At 34.4% G+C, this 21,205-nt stretch overlaps 2 protein-coding genes across 2 annotated transcripts in view; both read left to right on the top strand.

The window, feature by feature from the left end:
* The window catches only part of LOC123536072 (adapter molecule Crk-like), a 47,079-nt gene extending 31,035 nt beyond the window's left edge, over positions 1-16,044 (top strand). Inside the window, exons 5-8 of the mRNA XM_045318873.2 lie at positions 4,151-4,285; positions 5,205-5,300; positions 7,865-7,960; positions 9,447-16,044. Coding sequence (XP_045174808.2) covers positions 4,151-4,285; positions 5,205-5,300; positions 7,865-7,960; positions 9,447-9,563 — 444 coding nt within the window. The 3' untranslated portion in view covers positions 9,564-16,044. The remainder of the gene's footprint in view (positions 1-4,150; positions 4,286-5,204; positions 5,301-7,864; positions 7,961-9,446) is intronic.
* Positions 16,045-21,038: 4,994 nt separating this feature from the next.
* LOC123536145 (sorting nexin-14-like) overlaps positions 21,039-21,205 on the top strand; it is a 56,153-nt gene continuing 55,986 nt past the window's right edge. The window contains exon 1 of the mRNA XM_053528527.1: positions 21,039-21,152. Within this exon, the coding sequence (XP_053384502.1) occupies positions 21,052-21,152 (101 nt within the window). The 5' untranslated portion in view covers positions 21,039-21,051. The remainder of the gene's footprint in view (positions 21,153-21,205) is intronic.

Genomic DNA, 21,205 nt, shown 5'->3' with positions numbered 1-21,205 from the left:
TTATGGATCTTCACCAATTTTATTGTGTAGCATGGATGCATGGGCCTCCCCCAAGTTTTTGTGCTCTCTCCCCGCCACCCTAAAATTTTTGGAGGGCACTAGTGTTGCCCTCGTCCGAATTTGCATATTTGACACAGAGCCATTCCCCCATCAAACCTCACAGGATTGTTATTCAGCATTGGAAGTTGTGCACCAGGGGTTTTACATTGGATCTCACACAGTATTTGTGTTGCATGTATCTCGAAAAGTATTTGACCCAATATTATGAAACATTACAGGAGTATTATTCAACATGAGAAGTTGTGCATCTGGGGTTTTGTTAGATATATCACTCAGTTAGACCAGAGTTATAGCCCTTGACTTAGTGAAAAAATATGCATGAAAAGGCATAAAAAGTTGTCGCACATATCAAACTAGATGCCCATGGGCAATATGTCGAGCCCACCAACTGCCAAAAGGACTAACACCTATGATACTATTTGGCGGCTACAGAACTGATTGCGGCAAACATTTCTGCCAAGTTATTCAAGAACATCTCCATCCATGGCTAAGTTACAGCCTGGACAAGAGGAACTGCATCAACTTTTGACCTTTGACACCTAAGTTTGACCTTGACGGTGAATGACCTTTCATCTACTTACGCCTGGAAGACTGTCTCACTGAGGAAAACATTTGTGCCAAGTTATTTAAGAAAGCCTCAATCCATGGCTGAGTTACAGCCCGGACATGGAAATCTGCAGCAAGTTTTGACATTTGACCTCTAAGTATGACCTTGACCTTTGAGGTAGGTGTCTGGGAGTTGCATGTGACAATCTTTCTTATTGAGGCAAACATTTATGCCAAATAAAAAAAAAACGATTGCTATATGCATGGCAAAGTTACAGCCCAGACAAGCTCTAAAATGACCTTTGACCCCCAAGTGTGACCTTCACCTTTGAGATTGGGACCCGGAGGTTTGCTTACACAAAAAAAAGATTGCTGCATATCAAAGTTATGGCCTGGACAAGCTCTAAGATGACCTTTGACCCTTACTGTGACCTTGAACATTCATGCCAAATATAAACAAGATTCCTCAATGCATGTCAAAGTAAAGGGCCGGACGAGATCTGACATGACCATTGACCTCCAAATGTGACCTTGACCTTTGACATGACACCTAGTGTTTGCGCATGACACTCCGTCTCACTGAGGTTAACATTCATACCAAATATAAACAAGATTGCTCCATGCATGTCAAAGTTATGGTCCGGACAAATAAATCTGACACGTACGCACATACACCAAGCAGCCATTTGGACAAATATGTCTTTGCTTCCGCAAGCAGGCTCGACAAAACAAGTATATTACATAGGGTCATGAAACATCATTGGAATATTATTCAGCATATGAAGTTGTGCACCTGGGATTTTGTTCTGGATTTTTATCAGTCAGATCAGAGTTATGACCCATGATTGTCAAAATATGCATAAATAAGATACACTTATCTCAAAAAAATATTTGACTTAGAGTCATAAAACATTAGGGGATTGTTATATAGCATGTGAAGTTGCGCACCTGACGTTCTGTTTGGGATTTTACTTAGCCGGATTGGAGTTGTGGTCCTTGACTTAGTGAAAAATACACATAAGTGCTTCTGTTGCATAATTTTTTTTATATCTTTAAAAAAAATTCTCCTAGAGTTATGAAATCAAGTAGGAATATTATCCAGCGTGTGAATTTGTGCACCTGAGGTTTTTTTTTCACTTTGCTTGACCAGATTTATGGCCCTTGACTTAGTCAAAAAATAAAAGTTTGTGCTGCATGTTTGTCGAAATGTACTTGACCTAGAGTCATAAAACGTCAGAGAATTGTTTTATAGCCTATGAAGTTTTGCATCAATCGTTCTCTTTGGCATTTTACTTGGCTAGGCTGGAGATGTGAAAAATACACATAAAGTTCTTAAGTTTGTGTTGCAAACATCTTAAAAAATATTAAACTTTGAGTCATAAAACTATGTACAGTGACAGAAGTGCGTGTGTGGGGGGTGGGGGGGGGGCACCTATGTCCTATGGACAAAAATCTAGTTTTTAGCTTCATTTAAGTTTATTGATACTGTTTTTTAGCTCACCTGTCACAAAGTGACAAGGTGAGCTTTTGTGATCGCGCAGCTTCCGTCGTCCGTGCGTCCGTCCGTCAGTTCGTAAACTTTTGCTTGTGACCACTCTAGAGGTCACATTTTTCATGGGGTCTTTATGAAAATTGGTCAGAATGTTCACCTTGATGATATCTAGGTCAAGTTCGAAACTGGGTCACGTGCGGTCAAAAACTAGGTCAGTAGGTCTAAAAATAGAAAAACCTTGTGACCTCTCTAGAGGCCATATTTTTCAGAAGATCTTCATGAAAATTGGTCAGAATGTTCAACTTGATGATATCTAGGTCATGTTCGAAACTGGGTCACTTGCCGTCAAAAACGAGGTCAGTAGGACAAATTATAGAAAAACCTTGTGACCTCTCTAGAGGTCATATTTTTCATGGTATCTGTATGAAAGTTGGTCTGGATGTTCATCTTGATGATATCTAGGTCGAGTTTGAAACTGGGTCACGTGCGGTCAAAAACTAGGTCAGTAGGTCTAAAAATAGAAAAACCTTGTGACCTCTCTAGAGACCATACTTTTGAATGGATCTTCATGAAAATTGATCTGAATGTTCATCTTGATGATATCTAGGTCAGGTTCGAAACTGGGACACGTGCGGTCAACAACTAGATCAGTAGGTCAAATAATAAAAAAAACCTTGTGACCGCTCTAGAGGCTGTATTTTTCATGGGATCTGTATGAAAGTTGGTCTGAATGTTCATCTTGATGATATCTAGATCAGGTTCGAAACTGGGTCAACTGTGGTCAAAATCTAGGTCAGTAGTTCTAAAAATAGAAAAACCTTGTGACCTCTCTAGAGGCCATTCTTTCAAATGGATCTTCATGAAAATTGGTCAGAATGTTCACCTTGATGATATCTAGGTCAAGTTTGAAACTGGGTCACGTGCAGTCAATAACTAGGTCAGTAGGTCAAATAATAAAAAAACTTTGTGACCTCTCTAGAGGCCATATTTTTCATGGGATCTGTATGAAAGTTGGTCTGAATGTTTATCTTGATGATATATAGGTCAAGTTTGAAACTGGGTCAACAGTGGTCAAAAACTTGGTCAGTAGGTCTAAAAATAGAAAATCCTTGTGACCTCTCTAGAGGCCATACTTTCAAATGGATCTTCATGAAAATTGGTCAGAATGTTCACCTTGATGGTATCTAGGTCAAATTCGAAACTGGGCCATGTGCAGTCAATAACTAGGTCAGTAGGTCAAATAATAAAAAAACCTTGTGACCTCTCTAGAGGCCATATTTTTCAATGGATCTTCATGAAAATTGGTCAGAATTTTTATCTTGATGATATCTAGGTCATGTTCAAAACTGGGTCACATGAGCTCAAAAACTAGGTCACTATGTCAAGTAATAGAAAAAACAAGGTAATACTCAGTTCAAAACTGGGTCATGTGGGAACAGGTGAGCGATTCAGGACCATCATGGTCCTCTTGTTTATTTCTATTTATAGTACTAACATTTCTTCCCCATCCCCCACTAAGCCTACATACATGTACACACATGGAGTTCTTCACTTTGATACATTGTTTTATTTTCTCTTTATTAGGTGACCCAGTCCATCCCCCACTTACCAAACATTACACAAAAAATACCTACTACCACCTGTCGGAATGTGCTATTGTTAAACTTTTCATCTTTGTGGCTTATTTCTTTTTTCAAATAATTGGCAATAGTTATTTTATTACAAAAACATGATCATTGTCTGTTTACAGGCCTGTGGTATAGAATGCATTAAAATAAAAACGGAACAGAGATTTTCATATAGCAGGATTTTTTTTTTTAACCAAGAGGGTAAGGGGCTCAGGCCTCTGATTTGGGGGGAGGGGAATAAAAAATCTAATGTAAAGTCAACTTTTGGGGGAAAACTGCATGATTTAAAAGAAATATTCTGAGGGGAAGGGGCCTGTTAATGGCCCTATTATAGAAGGAAGAAAACCTGTAAAGTTATGTTAGAAATTGGGTTTTGGTTGATTTTGTATAATTTTGAGTTACACTATGTTTCATTGTGTTACAGGATCCTGAAGATTTACCATTTAAGAAAGGAGAAATTCTGGTAATCATTTCCAAAGATGAGGAGAAATGGTGGCAAGCTAAGAACAAAGATGGTAGGACAGGCCAGATCCCAGTACCTTATGTAAATATTATAAAGGTAAGTTTTGGAGCTTAGGTAGCTAATACCACTTGGCAGCGAGGTCTGTACCTAAGTTTACTGACAGGTCATTTAAACAAAAATATTAACTAGGACAAATCTGTCGTATGTAAATACTAAATAATTATTGAAGCATTTACTGTATGATATTTATATTATATTTATTAGTAATTTCTTCCCAAAATTCTTACTGGAACAGTGTCAAGAAATGATATGCCTGTGCGAATCAAGCTCTGAGCCATATGCAAGATACACTGGTCAATATACAATTAACTGTATATTTAGAGACCGCACAAGGAACCGCAAAAAGAGTCCTTTAATGGAATGATCTCTTGATAAACTTCTGAGAATTTAGAAAAACAAGTAATATATACCATTGTGACGTGTACTTATACATGTATTACATGTTTTGCCAGAATAACCAATGTGAACTGTCATATGCAACATACTTTTACAGATAATTTTACCTGCTGGGGCCAGTTTTATGTGGTCACTGGACTGGGTGACATTGCATTTAATATAGAGAGAAATATTCAAATGTGATTTACTGAGTATATTTAGGTATACACAATGCAGGGCTTTCTTGAAATTACATAGAATTAAGTAGGCATGTTTTCTCAACATTTACATGACACAAAAATACCCAAAATGATAAATTTGCTTTGCACTTGTAAAGTTAGTAGGAATGTACTATGTATACAAATTTCTTGAAATGATTTAGAAGTTTGAAGATCAGACTAAGAAAACAACATTGCCATTGGTAAGTTTTAAAGTTGTACTCACAAACAAACCAGTCTGATTCTGCAGTTTTAGACTGGACTCCACACTCTACTGTTTAACTTTGTCAACTACAGATGGATGCTATTTTCATCTTTCATTTTTATTTTGTTACGAAATTTTATCGCAAATGTTATTGCAGGATGATGATTCAAATTTAGTTCAAATAGACCATCAGCAACAAGTGGAGCCACAGCAACAACAACAACCCACATCACCCGTTTCAGATCCATCACCTGTAAGCTTCATCTTCATTTCTTTGATCCCATATTGTGCTGCTGCCGATAATTGAACCAATTTGTACCATTAATTCCCTTAAACTTCTTTAAAGGTCATCTGATTACCTATAATTTAATTGGCGTAAATGATACTGTAACACTTAAATTCAACTAAGTTACCTCAAACTTAACGTTCCTCAGTTCCTCTACCTGTGAAAACATGTATCTTTTACTCAAATAAAAGTATAGTATATTTCTATCATACCAAGACAAGTTCAGACATGAGAGATTTAAACAAAAAGCAGAAAATCAGAAAAACACAACTTTATTCTGTTTTTAATAACATGGCTGATCAATGTAAGCTTAAAAAAAAAGAACAAATAAAATTGTTTGCTTACTGTCATTTATAAGTTGAAACCTTTAAAACACATGAAAACATAAGTATTTAATGGACTGAGTATCAAGAAAATAACAGAAAATTGTAATTTCAGTGCCAAATATCTCGTATTTTTGTGACCAGATTTTTCTTCTCTTATCCCTCTTTTTGTACTTAGAAAATCTGAACTGTAACTCTTTTCTTACACATTGCCCAGCACTTGCAGACGAGCGATGGCACACGTAGGTGGTGCTCTTGTTTGATATGTTATGGAATAATGTTAGAGCGTTGTTTAAAAACTTTGATGTTTTGATATACTGTGAAATCATTATTATTCGTGGGGGATTAATTTTCAAGGATTTCGTGGTTCAGCTCAACCACGAAATTAAGTCCCAACAAATAAATTATGCGGTGATAATGGACAGTGTACTCAATGTCGCCAAAAAAGACACCTTAGCCGTTCAATCTGGTCTGTATTTTGTGTGCATGTGGTAGTACTAACTTGCAGCTTTATTTGTAGTTTATGGAGGCTCCATTAACGATTAAACATAAGTATGTGTCGGAAGAAAACCAGCTATTTCATTAAGACATTAACCCGTGGTTTGTTTACGACATTCTCATCAAAGTAAAAATAGATACTAAAAATAGAAGTTTGACGTAGCGTCACGTGCCAACCGCACTATGCTGCAGCTGTTATTTGATTTTTTCGGCCCCACTCTGCAATGTTAGTGTTTATTGATAGGTAGTAAACTACTATTACTTCAGGACTATTAAATATTATAAATTAATTGCTAGATTTGTGTCCGATGCATTATTACCCAATTCACATTACGCGTTTCTAGGCAGGAAATAACAATTGCACAAGTTCAACAGCTTGTAATTTTAGATGCAGACGACATTTCAACAACAGGCATGTATGGAACTTTTTTTCATGATTATAAACCATTTATATTTATCAGTTGTGTGCAAAAACACATTTTTAACAACATGAAATCAGTAAATCTATAACAGTTTTGTTTTTAATTTGCAATACAAAAACTAGTTCTAGTTTGAAAAATGATCAATGTGATGAATTTTATATTTGGTTCGATTATGAATGCTAATTGTGCAAGACTATATCCCAAGTGTTACGGTTTTGACACTTTTTAATTGGCTCCGACTTTTCTTCTTCAGTATTTCAATAATTCATTAAGTTTTGCAAATTAGGGTCGTATAATTTTAGATAACGTGGTCAACACTTAATTGGCACATGATCACTCGCTAATCTCCCGTGGCATAGATTGCAAATTCGGTAACCATGGTAGCGCTGTTTGACACATGTAGGTTTCACATGTTAGAACAAAATGATATACTAGATCTCTGTGGGTCTGCTGAAATACTGAAATAAATCAATTGTTACAGATAAATTAAAGATCATACTAAGATTTCTTTGTATACTTTGATTTTGGTAATGCACTGCCATTTATACGTGCACTAGTAATGAGTAAATGTAAACAGTGGGCTTTATATTTAGGAATGAATAAATGACAGTCGTTCTAAGTATGATAGTGATTGACATTGAAAGCTAATGGTTTTATGTGATGCATGGAAGAATTTAGTTTGTAATTGTAATTTCCTAACATGAAGTTTTATAAGAACTCTTAAAATCATAGTTGAAATTTGGACAAAGCCCACTATCTTTTCTGTTCACCTGCTGTTACAGGGGCAAATATTAAAGATTAAATGTTATTTATATTTGACTGGTACTAACAGTTAGTACGTTGCTATGAAAAAGTGTCAGAGAAATTTCAGAATGTTTTGACCATTGAAAATGTTGGAAAAAACTGGATTATATATTTTCTGTTTACACAAAAATTGCTGTTAGCTAACAAAGTCAGTACACCAGTGGTCGGGTGAACTCTGCACATGACATTGTGACAAAATTGTTGCAGTTCATGTAATATACTAAGTAGTCTGGTAAAGAATAATGGAACACTTGCACTGCCTAGCTATAGAAACTGCTCATGTAATGATGAGGTTATTTATTTTACAATCGACTGTGACAGTGAGAAATGTAGCTCTAAATTGAACATATTTGATTAGGATTTTCTACATTTGAAGTAAATATGTAAGATAAAGTATTTTAGTGAAAGGTAGACATTGTATGTCTTAAATTTATGTAATGTTATTCATTTCTGTGGATTTCAAACTGTCCATGTCGTATTTCAGCCACCATTAAGAATACCTAAACAATTACCAGCCAAAGCTTTAGTGATTCAAACAAGGATACCCAGTCTGTATGATAAGACACAATTACGATTAAATGTAAGTATTACTCAACTGTTATTATTGTTGTTAAACTGAACAAAATCTGACATGGAAACTTACTTACAGTAATAAGGCTGTATGTATTCTCTTTCATGACAAGTTTGACTTAGTCCCCAGAAAAACAACACAGTTTTATTCCGTCTGTTAGTTTGACTACTAGAAGAATAAGTAGAGCTGTTGCACAAATTACCAATCGTCAGTGCCAGAGTTTTGTTTGCTATTAACTATCAAGCTGTATGTTATATTGGATTGAAATTCCACACAATCTTTCCAAGCCATCAAGTCTACTAAAATTAAGATAGTTCTTGATTGAATTTAATTCAAATTACGGCCCTTTCTCAACTTAGAAAATTGTTTAAAATTTTGTATGCAATTACATATCAAACTGTTTCTCAGTAACAGACTGTTACATTTTAGATTGAAGTTTCACATGATACCACTTAAATAACCAAGTTAGATAACTCTTCGTTGAAATTTATACAAATTGCATCTTTTATTACCTTAGAAAATTTGTCAAAAGTTTTGCATGCAGTGACTAAGCTGTCCTAATAATAGCTGTATGTATTGAATTTAAAATCCTACAATGCTCCAACTGAATTAACCAAGTTAGATAACTCATGGTTTAATTTAATTAAGATTATGGCAAAGGTTTAAGTTTTGAGTGCATCTAATTATCAAGTGATTCAGTAACAGCTTTCTGTGTGCACAAGTTAATTGCCATAAGAAGTGGTTTTAGCCAGTCGTTTTGTTTTAGTGTTTATTGAACCTGTGTTTTAGGAGAATATGTAGATATTTCATTTTTAGCTGTCAGTAATTATTAAAGAATCAGTCCATAGATTTGAGCTTTTAAGATCTTTGGATGTCCGATGTCCGGCATCCACAATTTCTTTAAAGAACATCTCCTAAACCACTAAGTTGGTTTCATCCCAACCACACAGGAATGTTCCTTAGATGATAACCTTTCATATTTCTTTAAATCTAGGTCATCCACTGTGAAATCTTGTTGCCATGGTAACCAAATGGAAAAACTTTAAAAATCTTATTCTCCGAAACTGCTGCTCAATTGCAAAATAATTTCACAGTAATCTTCCTTGAGTCACATTATACCAAATTCCTTCAAGGCATGTTAATTTGTTGAAAAACATGGCCATCAGGGGCTTTTTTTCCCAGTTTAGCTATATGGAAAACTTTTAAAAACTACTAAATCTGCTGACTTGATCTTGAAAATAACTTCACAGCAATGTTACTTGGGTGATCCTGTACCTAATTTCTTTAAGTCATGGTGATTTGTTGAAAAAAATGGCCACCAGGGGGCTGGGCTAGTTTTCTCTATTTGGTGGTATGGAAAATTTTAAAAGTTTTTTCTGAAACCATTGCGACCCTCTGTCAAAATTGTTGAAGCAAGCTGTGAAACTCAGGCAGACATGTCCCTCTTGTTTTAATCAGTTTATAATTGATAACATATTATTTGTCTATTTTCCAGGAAGGTGATATAGTGACAGTTACCAAAATTAATGCTAATGGACAATGGGAAGGGGAGATAAATGGGAAAGCAGGATTCTTTCCCTTTACACATGTAAAATTTCTGGACGATTCGTAGTGATAATGTAGCAGTTCATTTATTCAGTTATTGTAGAACGATTTACAAAATATGGAGAATTGAGTGACATCATTATAATTTCACTCCACAAAGTCATTGGAAGTTCTGATCAGCATGGAAGAAGACGATTTTGAAAGAAAAGCATGCTGAATTTATGTTGATGTGGAGAATCGCTTCATAGTCAAAGACAATGTGTGTAAGAAGTATTTGTAGGATATGAAATACAGTCTGGCTTGATAAACATGAATATGAAAAATTTGTAGACATTTAACATTCATGTGAAAACTTACTTAAAATATATATTGGACAAAACTTACTCATGAAAACAGGCTGCACACCATAAAATCATATATTTTTTGCAGAACTTTAAAGTGGCTGTATTTAAAATTTGAAGTAGTTAATGTGGATGACTATTATAGGACTATATACTTACTGGAATAGCAAACATAGTGAAGGGAATTGTTGATTTTACTGTTTTAGATTAAAGAGATATTTGAATTGTACATTTGTCTCCCCTAGCCCGAAGCTTACAGTGAGGCTTGTACACACGTTTTGTTGCCAGGATGCTAATAATTTATAACAAGTGCTAGATTTGATTTTGTCATGTGTTGTGTGTATGATGTATAAGTGTCCTGATATAAACATATCTCAATTGTTGTTGATGAAACAAGGATGTCTGTCAATACCTTCCCACTATATAAATAATTATCTTAAGTCTGATTTGACTCGTTCACAGAAACTGGAAAGCCTGCCTGAGGTGCAAATTATTAAAAAGAAATGAGATGTGTTTAAATTAAGGGCATTTTTGTGCAGAGAGTATGTATCTTTATCATTACAGGACATTATTTGATGTTTGTTGTTGTTGTTATTGTTGTTGGTATCAGTTATGTACTGCTGAGAAAGCTTTAAACATTTAGTTGTCATTTTCTCATGGAATTCATACTTACTGTCATTCAGTCAAGTTTTATATTCCTGTAGTTTCATAGAAAAATAGTAAATCTTGACAATTCTACAAAGCTTACATTGCTAGGTTGACAATGAATATAAGAGAATTGTCAATAATTAATCAATGCTGTTTCCATTATGACAATAAAATGGAATAAATAAAGATTGTATTAAGTAACATGATGGTTTAACAACAAAAGAATTTGCTCTCGTAAGATAATTCTAATTAAGTTTAGGTAATACATATATCTGTTTTGCATCAAAAGCAGACTGTTATCAGGATCAGAATTCCTATATTTGGTAAAGTCCTGCAAGTTTTAAAAAAGAAATAACTCAGTTCTTTTCTTGATTGTATATTTTTGTGGATAACTGGTTGACTGCCTGAATGTATAGTGTATGTTAAATGAATCAAAATGTAAAGTTTGACTGTACTCTGTATTTTGTTATTATGCTGTAGATCAAGTTCATAACCATTTGACTTCTTAGGAGTGTAGCTGTCAAAAGTAACACAAAATATTTTTGTGAAGCGTTTTACAGAAAGAAGTCCAGATAAACATAAAAAGTAATAAAAGGGCAGTTTTCACAGTCAAATTGGCAGGTGGTATTTGATAGTTGTTGCCTGCTGTGTAAAAGCTTGGAAACAAAATGATGTAGGGGTAGTGTGAACCCCAGGTCCACACTGCAGAGTGAAATTAGACCACAATCTCCACAGTCCCTAGAGTACTGGACAGTGTTCCAGGAAGCAGTCATAGTTTTTTCTGCAATCAGTGTAAGAGCAGTAGGTATAAACCATTCTCTTTCCCATCCCATTAGTAACTAACAAAACTCATTAGTGGATCAGCTGATTATGCCTGAGTCACTGTCAAAATTATTACATCCATACAACATCTTATACATGTATATTAAACTTGCATTTTAAAAGTGTTCAGGATATGCTTGTATAGGAGATTTAAAGAGAACTTTACATAGATGAAAATCATTTTTTTGCAAGACAGTTCATATGGTATGTGGATTGATATGAAATTTTGTTTCCTGTATATTGAAAATTGTATAGAATGAGTTGAACTTGTGAACAAACATCATATTTATGCCCCCGGCATCTACTGATGTGGGAGGCATATAGCAATTGTCCTGTCCGTTCGTCCGTCCATCCATCCATACGAGGTTAACCAAATGGGACCGTTTCGTCTAGCATCAATACCCCTTACTAGAATGACTTGATACTAATGCAGATGTAACCTGTGACCATTCCTCATCTTCAAACATCACCTGACCTCAGTTTGACCTTGTCCTCATTTTGGACTTCGGTTGCTTTATATGGGCCATCTCTTGGTTAACCAGATAGGACTGTTTTGTCTAGCATCAATACCCCTTACTAGAATGACTTGATACTTATGCATATGTAACCTGTGACCATTCCTCATCTTCAGACATCACCTGACCTCAGTTTGACCTTTACCTTGACCTCATTTTGGACTTAGGTTGCTTTATATGGGCCATCTCTTGGTTAACCAAATGGGACCGTTTCATCTAGCATCAGTACCCCTTACTAGAATGACTTGATACTTATGCAGATGTAACCTGTGACCATTCCTCATCTTCAGACATCACCTGACCTCAGTTTGACCTTGACCTTGACCTCGTTTTGGACTTGGGTGCAAAATCTATTGACAAGGATGCCACCGGGGCATCAAGCATTATTGAACGTAGCTCCTTGTTTGGTCACTTTTTTTTGGATGTCATATTTTGTTTTATGATAGGGTATGCTGCTACATATATGTATGTATGATAAACGTGATCTGCTGGACCTCATGTGATATCAGAACAAATGCATGTGCATAATTAAATTTTCACTGTAAGTTACGCCTGTTTTATACTGAAAATTCAGTCATTGAACTCCCTACCAACAAGAAGTGTGGTCAGCAAACTTGTTTTTTTTATCATATGAACTTAATGCCTCTGAAAGTGGCACTGTCTGTCTGTCACTAGATTTCCAGTAGATTACAGTTAGGCGCAGGAACCTCAAACTTTGTAGACAGGTTGATTGTAACTGGCAGATGACCCCTATCAATTTTGAGATTAATTGCTCAAAGGTCAAAGCCACAGTGACCTTGAGCTGAAAACTAGTTTTCCATAAATAACTCAAAAATGCTGCAGCAGAGGAACTTAAAACTTGGTAAGCAGGTTGGTAGAGGTACTGATAACTCAAGAATGTTTAAGGTCTAGAACCTTGGATGTCATAGTCATGTTTGTTGTGACCAGCAGATGATCCGCATTGATTTTAAGGTAATTCTATTTGTCAATGGTCATGTTCTTGACATGAGTGGGTGACCAATGCTGTTATACCTTACATTCAATGAATCTCTATTTTACTGCGCTCATTCAGTCGGCCCTTTTTGTCAAAGCCAGTTCAGGGGCATATGTCGCTTACAGTGGCAGTTCTTGTTAGTATATATTTTACACTGTTAGAGTAATTTTGTAGTTTACAAGTGCTCAATAGGGTAGGTAGCTGCCAGTGCACTTACAGGATTCATTTAATGAAATTTATAATATATAGAATGAAGGGGTTTGACAGTACATGTATGCCTTAATGCTATTTATGTTGTTTAAACACGGCCAAGTTAAGGTTGCTGACTTAAAATCACTGTCCTTCAGCACTTCGAGTTTGAAACCCACCCTGGATATAGAAATATTTATTTTCTGGAAGCTATCCAGCTGGCTTGTTGAAGGGTCTGTTTTTCTACAAAGTTTTTCACATGTGCCTGAAAAAGAAAACATAATTCCCAGAAACACCTGGGAACTTCCTTCTTTTTAGAACTATAATTGTATTGGTGTGACTAAAAACCTAACCAAACAAAGAAATCCTGTACATTCAAACTAAGGAAACAGAGGTATACTGACTAGTAATAGCACAATGAATATTTGATGATTATTCCTGCATGAAAGTGAGGGAACACTCTGGATTTCTACACCCAAGAAGAGTGTCTTCTTTCAGAAAATAACTTGATCATATTGGATGATCTTGCAACTGTGTTGATGATTTTAGTTTATTACAAAGTTTTTGAAATTTTCAGTCATATATGTTGTGTGACTTTTTGGTTTTCATATTTATGATCCCAAATGGAGGCATGTAGTTTTGCTCTGTCTGATTGGATAAAACACGAATGACTAAATCAATGTATGTCATGTTTTTCGACTGGAAAACTCAGAGATTTTCCAAAATTTGTTTTAATCATACTGCATGTTTGGATTAGTGACTTTTGATGTTTTCCTTATTCAGTGGACTGGACATGAAAACTGTTGATCAATGTTAAAATAATACTTTTTTGTTGCATTGAAGGCAAGAATTCCATTATAGTTTTGAACAAATTTGCAATTTCATGGTTGTTATTAAACCAAAATGGCATGCATAATTTTTGTGGAAAACTATTGATTTATATTGATGAGTGTGTGTGCTTTATAAATATATAATTGGCTATATCTGATTGACATTTGGAGCTTAACCCTAAACTTGTGTTAAAATCTCTCATGTGCAGAAGCTGTCATGTTTTCTTGTAGAAAGTCTGTAGTTGTACCAACGTTAGGTGTCCTCCAGGCATTATTTCAGGCACGTGGCTGTTCCAGCAATAAAGCTGGAACCAAGTTGTGTCTGTATGACTTAAAACAACAGAAAACATTTAGTGGGTATTTTGCTGTATTTTCTGATGATAGCTCTTGCTTTTGTAGTTTTAAACTTTTGTGTTTTTGTCATTGAACTGAAAAATCTAAACTGATCAGAAGATAAGGCATGTATTGTATATATGTGTGTCTTGCTGTTGGAATTTTAACCCTTAGCTTGCTAGTGGCAAGTGATTCTGCCTTTGCGACCAGTGCAGACCAAGATCAGCCTGCACATCCGTGCAGTCTGATCATGGTCTGCACTGTTCGCTGTTCACTCAGTAAATGTTTAGTAAACACCCCTTCAAATGATAAATGGTACTGCCCAAATTGGAAGATGGACCAGTCCATTATAGAAATTTAGCATGGTAAGGGTTAAAGTAGGATTTCTGCCTTTCTCACTGCTATGATATACATGTTGTCTCTCTGTAAGGCCAGTTCTCTACTTAGGATCTGGAATTAAACACTAAATGTTTTTTTTTTTGCTTCTAAGCAAGGGTTGGTAGCAAAAGTATTAATTTTATATGAAAAGTGTCATTTTGTATTATAAACTAATTACTTTTTTATAAAGCATTAATTGTTAAGATTTGATTAGAATTTATTTTGATACTTTTTTTATTTGATGTTCATACATGTATTGCTAAAACAATCTGCCTGTTTATATGCCACAGACTATTGTTTGTGCCATGTCTTCCAAAAAGGGTCCCATTGTGTGTCAAATTCTAATCATAAATCAAAACTGACAAGGTATGTCAGGGAGGTAATATATGAAATTTGAAAATTTCATTTAAACTTTTTGTTTGTAAAAAAGTTGTTATCATGTTTATAATTTAAGTGATTGTGCATTTAATTTGTTAAAATATTTACTTATTAAAAATTGTATTCAGTGACCATCTTGTAATGGTTGATAATACATCCAAGTACAAATAATTTGCATGAGTTGGAAAGTTATAAAACTTAAGTTTAGATACCAGTCTTAGAATGCAACCTTGCCATTGGTCAGTATGAAAGATTCAGCTGAGAATCAACCAGTCTTATGCTTGAGAGTTTAGACAGTAAAACAAACTCAGTTATATAATATTGAACTGAACAGAATGGTGAGATGCAATCAAATTTCATTTCAGAATTGAACATTGTGTTGGATAATGATTATGTTCTGGTATTTTGTTAGGGCCTAAATATTGTTATTCTTTGATAGTATGTTCAAAGTATATGGGATATGTATAAGTAATGGAAACAGATAAAAATTGACCGGTTCTGTGCTAGTGTCTACAGCCAGATGGACAGTCAGAAACAGGTGTTGTGTCTGAGTTTTATATGTTGTAACTGTGTGCAGGAAATTATATACAGTTCATCTACTGCAGAATAGTTCTTGGCAGTAAGGTACGAAAGGCTTCAAGGGTAGATTAATTATGCAACATAGATTACAGGTTAATATAACAGTTTGTTTTGAGACAAACACAGAGATTTAGTTAAGGTTTCTTTTTTGGCAATCCAGTGGATGAATATTTTTTAAATATTTTCAAAGAGGACATAAAGCTGTGTCTTATATTTGAAATTTATGGTTTGAATCTTAAAGAAACTTCAATATTTATTATTGTGTAGAATATGTATTGTCTTGAGAATGAATGCTAAATGTGTATAATCTTTGAAAACCATTATCAGTCATTTTGTCATTTTCAGTGTGCATGAGGTGGCATTGTTAACTGTTATCAGCAATTATTTTATTAATGCACTGTTTTGTGTTTCTATATTTAGCTTTGTACATGTAATGTGAATGTCTAGTGCAGATTTGTGTTACATAAATATGATTATAAGTTAGTTATAAAACATTTGTATAATAACAACCAGATGATGAAATAAAATAAAAGAAAACTTGCTCCAGATGTTGTGATTCATTGCTATTGTCACCCATTTGTCAGTACCAGGGTCTGTGTCAGCATCCATGGCATCTGTGTCAGCATCCATGGCATGGCATCTGTGTCAGCATCCATTGTGTCTGTGTCAGCATCTATGGCATCTGTGTCAGCATCCATGGCGTCTGTGTCAGCATCTATGGCGTCTTCCACAGAATGAGATGACCTTACAGGATAAGCTCAAAAATCTGGCTTACATCTTAACAAAATTAACTTTAAACTTTTTGGAAATGTTCTTTATTTAAAAAGTTGGTTTGTCAGCAATTACTAAACTTAAAACTAATCACAGATCTTTGACATCTAGAAGTTATGTCATATACAAGTTTCTTAACTCCGACTTACAGCTTAAACAATTTTTTCCCTGTTTTTATAGCTAAAAACTTAGTAAAGCTTGTATGGTGTAGAAGGTTGTGATAATATTTTTAATCACATGTTTTGACGTTGCGGGAGTGAAATAAAGCCATTACATAAATTTGATAATACACAAGTGTAATAAAGCTTTCAAGTATCGGAGACGTTGGTCAAATTGACTTGTTTATAATAAGAATAGTACATTTGTGACTTTCCACATTGAATTTATTAAACTCATTGAATAAAATTGATAACATGCTCGGAAGAGCCTCGCGTTTTATTATTTTATTAAACTTGTTTAATAAATTCAATATGAAATGACACTCCTGAAATATCCTCTATGAAATAACCAAGTATGCTGTCATAACATTATAAATGTGCAAGGATTTATCTGAAAACTGAATATGGGGTATTGTGTTAACAATCATCACTGAACTGGATTTATTTCAGTGTCCAAAAGCTAAATATGTTAACTGGATGAATTTTGGAACTTAATCTGTTTTCAATCATTGGTTGTGTTTTACTTTGTAGAAATATTTCTCTATATACCTTACATAACCACAACAGTAACGTTCATTATTCGGTCCTCAAAATAACATGAAAAATTATCTTATAAAGAATATTTTTGGTATCTAAAAATCTTTGTCAGTTCCCAACGTGCAAGATTTACATATTCTGTGGCAAACTTTGCAGCGGCGAAATGCGATGCATTTATAATAATAATAAAAAAAGTTAATTTGTATTTATGATACATCTGTACCGCATATCATTTTACTCTGCCTGACTGAACAACATTGAATTGTCTTACAAACTGAAAAGGTTTATAATAATAACAGTAATAATGACTATTTAAGAGGCAACACAGTTGTGCATGCCCAGTTGTACCTGTGATATTTACATATATACAGTTACAAAATTGAAAATATTCAGGAACAATTATACAATAAAAAACAATTATGAAATTATGTATACAGAAAAAATAAGTAAACAACAACACTGCAAAGACGTGACACAACATGATAAACAATAACATAATGACTACTAAATACTCCTGGGACTTTGGCAGTTTGTTGCTAACCAGAGAACCACCATTTTAGGTAGTTAGTTTAAACAAGTTATCAAGAGGCATGTATTTTCATCAAAATTCAAGTCTAGGTTTTAAAATTGCAACTGATGTTTCTTAGACTAAAATGTCCTTTTTGTACTAGACTCTTATCTGTAAATTTCATCCTGGTCGTTTTTGAAATTTGTATAATATGTTGTTAAGAAGTTCAGTGCCCGTTTCCCCAAATAGTACAACAGAAGTCCAAGTTTTAAGTCTCGCCCTGTATATCTGTATATTCGATATCGTCTGCTTTCTCCTTGCAACGAAATTCCGCGTTCGTCTTTCGAAACTGCACCCCTTATGGCAACTTGCCGAAATGTTGAGACCACGGACGCGGCTCTAGTTTCTAAGACAATGTAAAAGGAATATTCTATTGTTAAAAAGTGAGAGAAAAAGATGTGATGAAAAAGTTATATCGAAACATAAAGAATAGCAAATAAATTATAATTTCACTGAACTCATTTGAAAGAGACAAATCGGCTTGCTGTAGTTGCAAACACAGCACTGTCTTGTGTTGCTGCTGTTTATCCGACGTTCAGGTGTATAAATCGTATATATCTGTGCTATGAACTAGGTTAGTTGCAAGGAACAATGAAACTGAAATAAAGTCAGTCAGGGACAAGTTACTGACAAATGACGCTGGTGTGACTTACAGAAAAGAACAACTTACACCTGAAATAAAAAGGTGACATAATAATCAATTTGTCACAAAATCTGTATGAGATTATGATAATTTCTTATTTTGTTGGTTACTCCAGACAGCGAATAATTATACATGAAATCAATCTCATCACATTCAGACAGGCTATCTGAATTACAGTCAGATACTGCTGAATTTTCAACTTCTGTAATAATGGTATTTGGAACCAATGTCACAGTGAAGTTCTGTGCGATTATTTCAGTTATGTTTTTGAAAAGGAGTACAGCCATAAAGTAAAATCTAAAGAAAATCAAAGCATCTGCTAGTGATGATTCAGTGGAATGTGGTTGTGGCGATCTGAAGATTTTCACTGCAGTACACGTGGAGTTTTCTAAACTGACATGAACGAGCGGACGCTTTGGGTACTTGTATATTTATATTTAGTAAAATTATGATTCAGAATATACAATAAATATATAGAAAACTGTGAATACAAACATTAAAACCCAATAATGAGAAAAAAGAGAGTGCTACTTTATACTGAAAAAAAAAATGCACAGCAGCCTGTTAGAGTAGACTTACTACAAAGCGGTTACGAAACTGTCATGATTTAGGTTAATTTATGCTCAATGGAATACATAAAACAATTACTCTGAATCTAGCGGCCTGGCGGCCCAGCAGACTCGTGCATTTATTGTAAAATAATGAAAATACAAAAAGAAAATGTAGATAACTATACAAAAATCTGTAAGTATAATTGGACGCGAATCAAGAAATAAAACAACTTGTGGGTTTGCTATGGGACTAAATACAAGAACCGCGGAACAAGCAGAACCGCATCTTTTAAAGGCACAAAGAGATAAATGGCTGACGCAGGTTGACATTACAACGTATGTTTAACAAACGGAAAATAGTCTTTGTACACTGTGCAAATCCCAACCAGTGGAAAATGAAAACCTGTAGTCTATATCATCATCATCACTCACTCACTCACTCGGAAGATATAAGAAAAGGGGCATTTGAACATGCGCCCAATGACACTGTATATGAACAGAGAAGAATCCGGGAAGCTTTTATTTATTTTGAATATCTACCGTAGTACTAATAAACTTTGATAATGTGGCAGTTGACCTCAATACAATCGACACTGTTTATTTTCCAATACAGGTAAATCCAATAATTGCTTAACAATAGATCTGTGACGGATTATCCTTGAACACCCCTTGACTTACTGGACTCAACTGCCACATTATCAAAGCTTATTAGTACATGCATTTGTTAAACAAAGAAACACTATTTATACAAATTCATGACTAATTTACATATATAGTAATGTTTATATTTGATTACGATCAATAATGTGCTGCATCTGAACATCTTACTTTATAATTCAAATCTACGTACAATGACCTGTTATATCAACATGGGTGACTTCTAGGCCTATTATATTTACAATATATAATCAATGTAGAATTTATATTGCTATGCACAAGTCACGTAATTAAACAATTTACTTTCTTACTTACAACTTGTTGCAATTTCATATCATCTTGAAACGTATGTGAATAAACTGATATATTTCCTTCTTTAATAACCCGACACAATATAAGCCTTGAATTAATGAACGTATAATAAATGTGTCTAGAAGTGCTATATTAACACAAAGTGTAAACTAAGGGAACTATTTGTTCTTTCAGATTAGCAGTGACTAATAATTAACACCTTTCGGTTTTATTCTGCAAGATAAATGTGACCAGAAATACCATCAAGCAAAATATACGGCTTCAAAACACCCAAACACTTGCAGTAACTAACACTATAAAAAGTGTTTCCGCCTGCAAAAATGATGCATTGCTGGTATACATATCATTCAAGACAATACGTTAAACGATGGTTACAAAACAGAAAAGATTCCAAAGACAATTTATTTAAATAGCTCTTTTGGGACTTCCGGTGAAACTGTGGAATAGGTTTATGTTAACCAGACATTTTGAAAAATATAATTCACAATTTGATTCTATATAGAAAGAAAGAAATATTAGGCTATAGAAAACGAGAACGTTAATGAGGCTTTAAGTACTTTTGAGAAAAAAAAATGAATGAAATGACAAAATTTGTGAAATTAATGGGACATGCATCCTTGACAAAAAATCTAACGAAGAAAAGGAAAAGAACACCTTATTTCACAAGAATATTTAGTGTCAAAAACTAATAATAAAAAAGAGATTTTTTTGTGACATCACGAAAGAAGGCATGAAATCTTCTAAACTTCAGCCTGTTTTTACTATATAGGCCCTATAGATCCACGAGACTCTTGAAACCGTCCGTCTGTTGGAACGTGTTACCATCTTATGGCAGTTAAAATTTCGCAAAATGTGGCTTATGGAAACCCGGAAAGCCACTAAGAAAAGCAGGTTGTCTCTCATTGGACAAAAATCAACAGGAAAATCTAGGCAAGAAAAACACGCACACACAAGAAAAACAGATTTTGACAGGTCGAAGCCTTTTAAAACATGAAGGAATACATATAAGAAATCACCCCACAGACACGAGTATTGGACCTGCGACCACAAATATGACCAGACAGATAAAAACCATTGTTTTCATCCTAAATTCGTCCAAAATGAAAAATGTGTAGTGAAATATGAGCCCCCAGGCCTATAGCAATTAATTTAGGCCTACTTCTAAGGTTAGGCCTATATGAGTTCATTATTTCATAGATTTAAATTTGTGTAGCATGTATAATAAATACATTATTCATTTTTAATGATGGAACAATTGCACCAGTATAAACGATAGAGGGTATAGGTCTTATACCTCGCCCCACTCTTAAATTAGTGCATATCACGGAGTAAAAATATTACAAGGAGCAACATGGCTGTCCCGTTGTATCTTATCAAATATTATCTACACAAACATTCCAAATTTGCGTCATTCCTGGCATGTCTACTTCTGGCAACAATAATATTTTACAGGTAAGGTTATTGCCAAATTTCTACAGAAAATACAGTTCAACTTCTTTGTAGAT

The sequence above is a fragment of the Mercenaria mercenaria genome, chromosome 17 (genome assembly GCF_021730395.1).
Source record: "Mercenaria mercenaria strain notata chromosome 17, MADL_Memer_1, whole genome shotgun sequence".
Classification (NCBI taxonomy): domain Eukaryota; kingdom Metazoa; phylum Mollusca; class Bivalvia; order Venerida; family Veneridae; genus Mercenaria; species Mercenaria mercenaria.
Note: the sequence above shows the minus strand (reverse complement) of the source record. Positions and strands in the feature narration are given on the sequence as shown.